The sequence below is a fragment of the Pteropus medius genome, unplaced genomic scaffold (genome assembly GCF_902729225.1).
Source record: "Pteropus medius unplaced genomic scaffold, Ma_sr-lr_union100, whole genome shotgun sequence".
NCBI classification, from domain to species: domain Eukaryota; kingdom Metazoa; phylum Chordata; class Mammalia; order Chiroptera; family Pteropodidae; genus Pteropus; species Pteropus medius.
In genome coordinates, this window is record NW_024354550.1 from 3,486,086 (window position 1) to 3,497,903 (window position 11,818).

General features: G+C 34.1%; 1 protein-coding gene across 1 annotated transcript in view; it reads left to right on the forward strand.

Annotated features, from left to right (window-relative positions):
- The first annotated feature begins 2,833 nt into the window (after positions 1-2,833).
- LOC120596624 (putative uncharacterized protein ENSP00000383407) overlaps positions 2,834-11,818 on the forward strand; it is a 23,663-nt gene continuing 14,678 nt past the window's right edge. The window contains exons 1-2 of the mRNA XM_039855120.1: positions 2,834-2,949; positions 5,146-5,178. Coding sequence (XP_039711054.1) covers positions 2,834-2,949; positions 5,146-5,178 — 149 coding nt within the window. The remainder of the gene's footprint in view (positions 2,950-5,145; positions 5,179-11,818) is intronic.

Here is an 11,818-nt window from a genome sequence, read left to right on the forward strand (position 1 = left end):
TTATAATTATCAACCTCACAGGATTGTTGTAAGGATTCGATTATTTACTACATGTAAGGCATTAGAACTGTTTGATAATACATGAATGTTCTGCCATTATTATTGTGCAAATATGTTCGATCAAGAAATTAAAAAAGCAATAAGATTTAAAGTCTTGTCTTCTTAGCAACTTGCTTTAATCTACTGGACTTAGTCTGGCTAAACTTACTAATACTCCTGTTTGCTGTGTGATCTATTTGATAACCTAGGAGATTTCTTGATGGGTTTTTTCCCCCACACATTTCTAATCAGGTGTAGAGGCAAGGTAGAAGAGCTCATGCGCGGTGGGACTCTTCTACATGGGTAGTGGCTTGTCACACAAACCTCTTTGTTGAGCACAGAACTGAAAGCTGAGTATGTTTTTTCATCTCTCTGGTGGCTTTGGGTGCACTGTAAATTGAGTCTACTTTATTAACTCTGAAGCATCATAATCATCACTGTTGCGAGATGACTGTTACAAATTTTTTAAAAATAACATATTAACTTCCATTTCTTTTTTGGACATCTGTAGGAAATTAATTAAAGCATAAGAGGCTAAGAAATATCAAAAATAAGCTCATTTGGTTTGGATGTAGCATTCTTGGAATTTTAATATTAGTAAAATGATTTTAGTTATGTAAATGAATAAACTTCATTCTTGCAAGAAAATGAATTGAACAAAATAAATATCGAGTTAACTTATTTTAATGAAAAGTTGTATATGTATGTTTATATTTCTATTCAATTCTTCTCTCAATATCAGAATTATATGTAACTATTATTGAATAAACAATCTAATGAGACATAACATCTACAAGTATCTTCCATGCATTTGGCATCATATAAGCATTTTATAAAGGGTAGCTTATTTAATCTTCAAAGTTAAGAAAATTATGGGAAACAACAGGATCTTAAGATTAGCAGTCATTGATGGTGGATACCTGAGAGAAGGACCACTCTTCTTTGCATCTAAAACAGTGTCTGGTACATAGTAGATGCTCGATAAATGTTTGCTCAATAAATTGTGGATGTATGAGAGAATAAATCATATAATTTGAAAGGAATATATTAGGATGGAAAAAAAAATGGCTAGCATTTAATCAAGGTAAAGCACTATACACATCACCCTAGACAAGTCAATTTACACTTGAGGACTCAGTGTATTCATTTCCAAATCAAAGGTCAGATCTCATCAGCTCTGCAGTCTTAAAAATTCACCATGGGATTTACACCATCATTTACTGCCAATCAATTTTCTCTGTTGCAGAAACACCTTTCACATTTCCATTACCTAGGCAACAACATCTCCTGACATAGTCACTTCATTTTTTCTTTTGACTTTGTGATTTGAAAGTAAGATTTAAAAACCAATAAAGCAGGAAACGGGCACATATTAGTTTCAGCCCCAAAGGACAGTTAACTACAACCACTGCATGAGAATAGAAATATGGCATTTGGTATCCAAAATTTCCCTCTTCTTTTAAACAATATCTTCTTTCTTCATTTCTAATTGTTTTTTAATTTGTCCTAATTTGACCTTGTATCATGATTATGTGAAAAGGCTTTGCTCCTAGAGCCTACTCTTATCTACTTGAAAAGTAACACAGATTGGTCATATTCTTTAGTTTTACTGGCCCATTCATAACTTACCTACATTTCATTTTTTATTTTCCTAATAATTGCCAGGAGTTAAAATTAAATTAAACCAAAAACTCCTTAGTGAATGAAAGGTAAGATTAATGATTAGTGCTTGATTTAGGGGATAATGAAATGAAAGCTAACAGGAGCAAGTTTTGCCTGGTATTTATAGCAAATGTCAAATTAATGGACTAGACAGAATTATTTCATTGACTTTCTTAAATGGTATCTACTTTTTGGAGTTCAGAGTAACATACACACAGAGAGATGTGCTTCTAAAAATTAAGCTATAAATAACTTTTCTTTGATAGTCCCTCTAGGAATAAAGAACCCAGGGTCTCAACTCCAAAGGACATGACAGTCTGCTATGTAAGCAGAAGTCAGAATTTGAAAATAGGTGCTCTGATTCTGGTACAAGCAGTACAAAAAATTACTTGACTAATTCAGTAGTAATCTACAAGTAGGCAACACCCAGGAAATAAACATATTATTCTAATTAAGTAGATGTTGTCCTGTTTGAGTAATCCCTTTCCTTCATATAATCGCATTCAGACAAGCATTTCATGTGCTTGACTCTCTTTACCTTCTTGTAGAAAGCAGGTTGCCTAAAGAGAACTACATTAACTCTTTTGTCTCAGTAGGGATTAAAAACCAGTTTTAGCTCAAAATCTTTTGCAAGGTATTCATCACAAGAAAAGTCATTAATCTAAGATCCATAAACTTAAGCTGATTCATTAAAAGCAAAAATTGGATGTTCTGCATTCCAGTAAAACAGAACAAAGTAGATCATCTTTAAAGAATGCTGTGACAATGTAAGTCCTAAAAGTAACCAATTTTTATCCATGGCCTTATGAAATCTCTTCAATCTTGGCCCAAATGTCTCCAAACCTCAGCCCAGAAGCTAATTGTATCCCTTTCACTACAATCAGCAAACACAAATATTTAACCAGTTTTGTGTGGGCTCAGCACTTGATTGTATTAATTTAGTCAAGGCTTCACTCACATGAAACAGAAGACTGTGCTTTAATAATATGTTCCCTGCCCCAATTCAAATTCTCAGTTGCACACAAGTTTTGTGAGACATCTGGAATTAATCTTGCTGGTAGCAAAAACAATAAATTACTGATATAAGTTGATGCATGTGTTGCTGCAGATTCGAAGATCCTAGGTGAGGGGTATGAGGCTCGGGCAGTTGGAAGAAAATACGGGAGCTGTAGGCGACTGTGACATAACTCTTTATTCCAGCAAGGGCACAGCCTACCTCACAGTGTGGCGTCGTCTTTTTATACAGAGGTTAAACAATAGTGGCACACTGCCAGAAGTCCACGCTTGTGTACCGGGTACATGGTTACCTAAGTGAAAAGATGTGATTCACTACCACCCGGAAGCTGCTGAAGGTGTCAGGAGGGAATCTGACTACAGCCATCTTTCTTTCTCCTGACAAAGCAAAAGTATAGTAGACCCTTGAACAATTTGGGTGAAAAATAGGAGTGCAGATCCCTGCACAGTTGAAAATTCACATATAATTTTTGACTCCCCCAAAACTTAACTATAGTAGGCCCTCTGTATCATGGGGGATTCCAGAGCCACGCCCCCAATCCTGTGCAGACACCAAAATCCAAGGATGCTTAATATAAAATGAAGTAGAAAAATGCATAGTCATATCAACGGATTTCCAACCAAGAATGAAATATTGTTTCAACAGTTGGATGAATTCATGTATGAGAAACTCAAGGATACTGTATTTACTGGAAAAAAATTGCATATAAGTGGACCCACGCAGTTCAAACTGTGTTGTTCACGGGTCAACTGTACTGGGATTTGAATAATTAAAAATACAAAAGATATCTAATGTTTCCCATCTTTCTTATTGCAAATCCATGTTTTGTGCTGTTTAGCTTCTAGACTAGACACCTTTATTTTCATAGAATCTATTTTAAAGAGTGCAAGCTGCTTAATCCAAAGAGATTTGTGTAATCCCATACAACAAATTAATGAGACTCAGCACATGCACTCTGATTATAGTGACATATTTGGCCCAGACTGCATAGATCATGTGAACCTGGAACTTGTTCCTTCCTAGCTAAATTCCAAATATATATGACAGCAAAATGCTACTATAAAGATGGATGGTCATCCTCTTTCCTGATGACCTTCACAAAGCTGGTGTGGCTGCTGATTGTGGTGAAAGGGGCACAATTACTTTCTGGGCTGAGATTTGGAAACTTCTAGACTGAGATTGAAAGAATTTCATAAAAAGACCATAGATAGAGATTCATCATTTTTAGAATACGTAACAACAAAGCATAGAGAATTGAAGGAGCGGTCAGTACAATTTTTAACTCCTCAAGGCTCTAGTAGTATCCCATCCATTTCAGGACTTGGTTCATGACTCCTACTCTCCTGCCTCCTACTAGACACTGTTGTCTGGGTGATCTGCAAGCATTTTAATTTGGCAGAACTTGTTCTTCAAGTTCAGGGACTGCTTGTTTCAGTATATAGGGTTTTCAGTGATGCTCTGCTCATCAGTTTGAAATAGGTAATGCAAATTGTTCTTGAGAATTAAATCTTGGTAAAAACACAATAAAGTTTAGAGAAATAGCTCTCCCAGTTATTACATAGGGAAAAGATTATCCTGGATTTGACAGTGCTCAGACAAATACTATCAACCATTAGGGTAATAACACCAACTTTCTTTTTTTTTTATTTTCATGCACAACTCCTCCTAGCCTTTACATTATGTTTTTCCCTCTCTCTATGAAATATTGGTCTCAATATTCTTTGCTGCATACCTTTTTACCATGTCATACAAACCTGTCCAGAACATGGTCTGTTGCCTACTCATACAGAAGTTCAAAAAGCACTTTGTACATCAAGAATATAAATGCTTTTTAAATTAAGGAGTGAATGGATGATAATGAGAGAAACTGAAGAGTTCTTAAAGGTGCCTGGGAACAGTTCGAGTTCTTCTAAGGATGTGCCGACATGTTCAACATTCAGTTGCCTGATGAATCACAGGTGTATTTCAACAAACTCAGGGGATTGTGACAGGCTATTTTCTATCTTTCTGAAAGGGAGGTACTGTGTAATGTAATTAACATATTCTGCTATTTCTCCCCTTGTTCTTGGTGGGTTGATGGAGGATGGAAAATTGAGATATGAGGAATTAATTGCATATGTTTATTTAAAAGACTTGCTTTATTAACTGGCCAGGGCTCAGAATAAAGTACAAGTCCTAGTTAATAAAGGAAGCATTCTATATTTCTTAACATTACAAAAACAAAAAAGGAGAAAAAAATAAAAATTTGAACCAAGATTTTGTGAAATCTTACTAAAATACAAGAGGGAAACACCAGTCATTTCACTAAGAGAAGGCAAAATGGACTACATTTGGATTATACTTGAAGATGAACTGTACTTGAATTCTTTTTCTGATTTTTTTGAGTTAGTATTATCTTATCTTACTTTTTATTTTATTTTACAGGAAGTTTCTAATTTTGAGAATGTAAAACCAAAAAAGAAGTAAGTCAAATTTACTTTGAAAACATTGTTATCTTCTATAATGTCAAATGGAATATTTTAGTGGTTTTCCTGTCAAAGTGCTTTTTAAAAAATTATCATGTTTAAATCTAGATATGTTTGCTACCATTTACCTGTTTATGCTGATATACAGGAAACATATGCTGTGACTTTCCTATAGACATGGATGTGAAAATTAAATTTTCAGAGAAAGAAACGTGTTTAAATTAGGCTCAGATTAAAGTGGGAGCCTACTTGAAAACATGTTTCTCTCGGTGACCTATTAATCTTCTGAAGAGTTCTAATCCAAATAAAAATGTGTTTGCAAAGAGATTTGGGTTATTTAGGTCAGGCTTGGCTTTACATTCAGCACATCAAGCTACCAGAGGACATGACACATACGTGTTGCATAAGGTAATGAGATTTTAACTAAGCAGGAAATACGTAGGGACAGCAAGTTGACTCATGAGGAAATTTCCAGATTGGTTGCTGATGATACAGAAGAATGAGTTCCTTACACTACATAATAGACTGGGACCAAATTGTTAATAAATGAAATTCTCTCTGGATGCAGCCTTTCCCCCCCGCCCTCCCCAACAGCCCTTGTGATCCCTGACCCCAGTACCTGCTCCCCCAAGCACTATGGCTTTCTTATTTTTTCCTCATTTTCCTGCTCAAAGCTTTCTCCCAGTAAGGATGGAAAATGCATTCAAAGTAAGTAGGTAATTGCATGATTAACAACTTAGAGTATCAGGCAAGTATAGTTGTATTTTAGCCATAGTTACCTACTTAAACTACAAACACTATGGCATTTTAAGCGAGAGCTGGAATAAAGGTTTTTGTTGTTGTTTGTTTGTTTTAAATCCAATCATCTATTGAGGGAGATTTTGGTTATTTCCATGCCTTGGGCACTATGAATAATGCTGCAATGATTGTCGGATACATATATCTTTATGGATAAATGTTTTGAAATTTTGGGGGCAGACACCCAGAAGAAGGATTGCTGAGTCATATGGTAATTCTACACTTAATTTCTTGAGCAAATTCCATACCATTTTTCATAGTGGCTGTACCAGTTTACATTCCCATCAGGAGTATATGAGAGTTCCTTTTCCCCCACAACCTCTCCAACACTTATTACTTATCTTGTTGATAATAGCCCTTCTTAATAGTAGTTAGGTGGTTTCTCATTGTGGTTTTGATTTGCATTTCCCTAATGGCTAGTGAAGTTGAGCATCTTTTCATATGTCTGTTGGCTATATGTATGTCTTCTTGGGAGAAATGTCTGTTCAGGTCCTCTGCCCATTTGTTAATTGGATTGTTTTTTGTGATGTTGAGTTGTATGCGTTCTTTATATACTTTGGATATTAGCTCCTTCCTAGAAGCATTGTTTGCAAATATCTTCTCCCATTTGGTTGGTTGCCTCTTGGTGGTTTCTTTTGCTGCATAGAAGAAGCTCTTTAGTTTGATATAGTCCCATTCATTTATTTTTGGTTTTACTTCCCTTGCCTTTGAGGTCAAATTCATATAATCCTCTCTAAAATCAAGGTCCATGAGTTCAGTACCTATGTTCTTCTATGCGATTTATTATTTCAGGTCTTATATTTAGGTCTTTGATCCATTTTGAGTTAATTTTGGTCTATGATGACAGATAGCAGTCTAGTTTCATTCTTTTGCATGTGGCTTTCCAATTTTTCCAGCACAATTGCTACATATATACAATGGAATATTACTGAGCCATAAGAAAAGATGATGTACTGCCGTTTGCAACAACATGGATGAATCTCGAGGTTATCAGGCTAGGCGAAATAAGTCAGATAGAAAAAGTTGAGAACCATGATTTCACTCAGATGTGGGATATAAAACTGAAAGCAATAAATGAATAAGACAAACAAACAAAAACTCGTAGACACAGATGACAGTTTAGTGGTTACTATAGGGAAACAGGGAATGGAGAAAGTAGATAAAGGAAAAAGGGCTCAAATATATGGTGATAGAAGGAGATTTGACTTTGGGTGGCGAATATCTAATGCAATATAAAGATGATGTGTTATTGAATTGTACACTTGCAACCTATATAATTTTATTTGTCACTCCAATAAATTAATAAAAAAAGATTTTTTTTTTCAGGGCTCTTCTCAGTCTTAAAAGTCATTCCACCTATGTAAGTATTTATTCTATCCATGGATAGAGAACTCACTAGTTGCAAATCAAATACTTAAATGAAATTACAGCTCTCGACTTATGATTGATGCTTCTACAGATTCAAGGATACCATCACATTGGGCAAGGGGCAGAATAAGGATAATGAGAGGGAAAATACCTCATGCTGACCGAATGGGGTCTTTGAAACACAAATCAAATTTATTAATGTGGTCCTCAAATTCCAACCAGTTATAATAAAATTGAACAGTCTTTGGAGTTCCTCAATTTTTTTCTCCACCACTCACCAGAAGGGAATAACATCTCATGTTGTTATGTACCTACCTCATTTTACAAGATTATACATAGATTTTTGAAACATTTGCTTTTTGCCAAGAGAGGTCCTAAGCGTTTTGCATTGAAAATTTAAAAACGAACCTAAATAAAATGATTAAGAAAAGAAGAAACATTATATATACAGAATTTTGCTTACAATCCTGAGTTTATAAAAGGTGGACTTGGCTTTAATTTAATGACTACTCAAAATATAAAAAGTGAAAAAAACTCAAGCTATAAAAAAGTTAGTTATATGTACAGGATACGTGTGTGTTCACCCAATGCATATATTTATTAACATGGTACAGTCAGCACAGTCTTATATTCTGTTTCAGTTTTAGACATTTTATTATGAAAATTTTCAATTATATACAGAAGAAGAGATAATGAGCTCAACTCACTAAATTTGAAAAAGTATCAACCTACAGTCAATCTTATTTCATCTCTACGCATTCGACTACCTACACTCTCTACCCCCACTGGTTTTATTTGAAGCAGAACCCAGACATATATTTTTATGTTTCAATATATATATCTTTAAAAAACAGGAACTAAAAAAAAAAAAAAAAAACTACAATATCACTACTTTACTTACACAAAATAAGAAAAATGACATAATTGTACCAAATATACAATGTTAAAATTTCTTTGATAGCCTAAAGTAATTTTTCATAGCTAATTCAAATCATATACCAAATAAGATCTTTGCAATGTATTTGGTTCATGTCTCATAATTTATATGTCTCTCTTCATTTATTCATTAAAGAAACTGGATGGTTCTTTTTGAGAAGTTTTCCAAATTTTTAAATTTGCTGATTGCACCTTGTATTTTTAAAAAACATGTTCTATCTTCAATGTTACCTGTAAAATGTTAGTTAGATCTTGAGGTTTGATAACATTCAAGTCATACATATATATTGGTTAACAAAATCCAATAAGTTTTAGCTATACATTTTAACAGTAAGGTATATATATATTTAAATTGTATGTTCACCTCCCATTATTCGATTTATTTCTGTCACCACATATTTGACCCCTTTTACTCTGTCTACCTTCTCCCTCTCCTCTCCTCTCACTCTCTGGTAACCACTAGTCTATTGTCCATGTCCATGAGTCTCTGTATATTTGTCTTCTTCATTTGTTGTTTTGGTTTATACTCCACATATAAGTGATATCATGTGATTTTCAACTTTCTTGGTCTGGCTTATTTCGCTAAGTATAATTATCTCGAGATCCATCCATGTTATTGCAAATGCCAGTATTTCATCTCTTCTTATGGCCGAGTAATATTCCAATGTATATATATAACACAGTTTCTTTATCCACTTGTCTATAGTAGGACAACTTAGTGGCTTCCATGTCCTGGACACTGTGAATAATGCTGCTATTAACATCAATGTGCAAATACCTTTTCAGATATGGATTTTCAAGTCTTTGCGGTAAATACCCAGGAGAGGGATTGCTAGATCATATATTAGATCAATTCTTAGTTTTTTTTGAGGAACCTCCATACTATTTTCCATAGTGGCTGTACCAATTTGCACTCCCACCAGCAGTGTATGAAGGTTCCTTTTTCTCCTCATCCTCTACAACATTTGTTATTATTTGTTCTGTTGATTATAGTTATTCTAACAGGTGCGATATGGTATCTTATTGTGGTTTTGATTTACATTTCCTTAATAGCTAGTGATATTGAGCATCTTTTCAAATATTTGTTGGTCATTTGTACGTCCTCTAGGGAGAAGTGTTTGTTCAGGTCCTCTGCCCATTTTTTGATTGGATCATTTTTGTTGTTGTTATTTGAGTCGTATGTGTTCTTTGTATATTTTGGATATTAGACCCTTATCAGAGGTGTTGCTTGCAAATATATTTTTCCATTCCGATGGTTGTCTCTTTACCTTGTTGACAGTTTCTTTTGCTGAGCAGAAGCTTTTTAGTTTGATGTAGTTCCATTCATTTATTTTTGCTTTTACTTCCTTTGCCTTTGAGGTCAAATTCATAAACCTCTTTAAATCCAAGGTCCCTGAGATTAGATCCTATGTTTTCTTCTATGCATTTTATTGTTTCAGGTCTTATATTCAGGTTCTTAATCCATTCTGAGTGAATTTTGATATGTGGTGATAGACAACAGTCTAGTTTCATTCTTTTGAAGGTGGTTTTCTAGTTTTCCCATCACCATTTATTGAAGGGGATTTCCTTTCTCCACTGTATGTTTTTGGCTTTTTTTTTGTTGAAAATTATTTGCCCATGTAAGTACAGGTTTACTTCCGGACTCTTAATTCTGTTCCACTGGTTCGTGTGTTTGTTTTCCTGCCAATAACATGCCGTTTTGATTACTGTCGCTTTGTAGTATAATTTGAAGTCAGGCAGAGTGATGCCTCCAGCCTCATTCTTTTTTCTCAGGATGGCTTTGGCTACTTGGGGTTTTTTGTGTTTCCACACAAATTTGATGATTTTTTTGTTCCATTTCTTTTAAAAACGCCGATGGGATTCTGATGAGATTGCATTAAATCTTTAGTTAATATGGTCATTTTAACTATGTTGGTTCTTCCAATCCAAGAACATGGAATATCTTTTCATTTCTTTGTATCTTCTTCAATTTCTTTTAATAGAGTTTTAAAGTTTTCATTATATAGGTCCTTCACATGTTTGGTTGGATTTATTCCGAGGTATTTTATTCTTTTTGCTGCAATTGCATAAATTACTTTTTCCACTTATTTTTCTGATGTTTCATTATTAGAGTATAGAAACGCAATGGATTTTTGAATTTTGATTTTGTATCCAGAAACTTTACTGTATTTGCTTATTGTTTCTAGTAGTGTTCTTGTAGCATCTTAAGAGTTTTCTGTATATAGAATCATGTCATCCACAAATGGTGACACTCTGACTCCTTCGTTTCCTATTTGGATGCCTTTAATATCTTTCTCTTGTCTGATTGCACTCGGTAGGACCTCCAATATTATATAGAATAGCAGTGGCAATAGTGGACAGCCTTGCCTTGTTCCTGATCTTCGAAGGTAGGTTTTTAGTTTTTCACCATTGAGTGTAATGTTGGCTGAGAGTTTGTCATATATGGTCTTTATGAGGTTAAGGTACTTTCCTTCTATATCATTTTTTTTTTGAGTGTTTTGATCATAAATGGGTGCTGTATCTTGTCGAAGGCTTTTTCTGCATCTATCGATATGATCATATGATTCTTATTTTTTAATTCGTTTATGTGGTGTATCACATTAATTGATTTGTGTATGTTGAACCATCCCTTTGCCTCTGGGATGAAACCCGCTTGATCATGATGTATAATCTTTTTAATGTGTTGCTGTGTTCAGTTAGCTAGTATCTTATTTAGGATTTTTGCATCTGTGTTAATGAGAGAAATTGGTTTGCAGTGTTTTTGTGTTATCTTTACCAGGTTTTGTTATCAGGGTGATATTAACCTCAAAAAATGCATTGGGAAATATTGCTCTTATTCAAGTTTTTGGAAGAGTTTGAGGAGAATATGTATTAAATCTTCTATTAATGTTTGGTAGAATTCACTGGTGAAGCCATCTGGTCCTGGAATTTTACTTTTTGATAGGTTTTTGATGATTGTTTCAATTTCCATGCTGCTGATCGGTCTATTTAGTTTTTCTTGATTCAGTCTAGGAAGATTGTATTTTTCTAAGTACTGGTCTATTTCTTCTAGGTTATTAAATTTGGTATTATATACTTTTTCATAGTATTCTTGTATGATCCTTTGTATGTCTGTGGTGTCTGTCATAATTTCCTCTCTATCATCCCTGATTTTGTTTTTTTGTGTGTCCTTTCTCTTTTCTCTTTAGTGAGTCTAAACAGGGGTTTGTTAATTTTATTAACCTCCTCGAAGAACCAGCTTTTTGTTGCATTTATATTTTGTATTTTTTTTTTTTTTGGCTTTTGTTTTCAATTTCATTTATTTCTGCTCTAATTTTGATAATTTCTCTCCTTCTGCTAACTTTAGGCTTCATTTTTTCTTCCTTTTCTAGTTTTTTAAGATGAAGTGTTAGGTTGTTTATTTGGGCTTGTTCTTGTTTTTGGAGATAGGCCTGTAATGATATGAACTTTCCTCTTATGACTGCTTTTGCCATGTCCCAAATGTTTTGATATGTTGCACTGACATTATCATTCATTTCTATCTCTTGATCTCTCT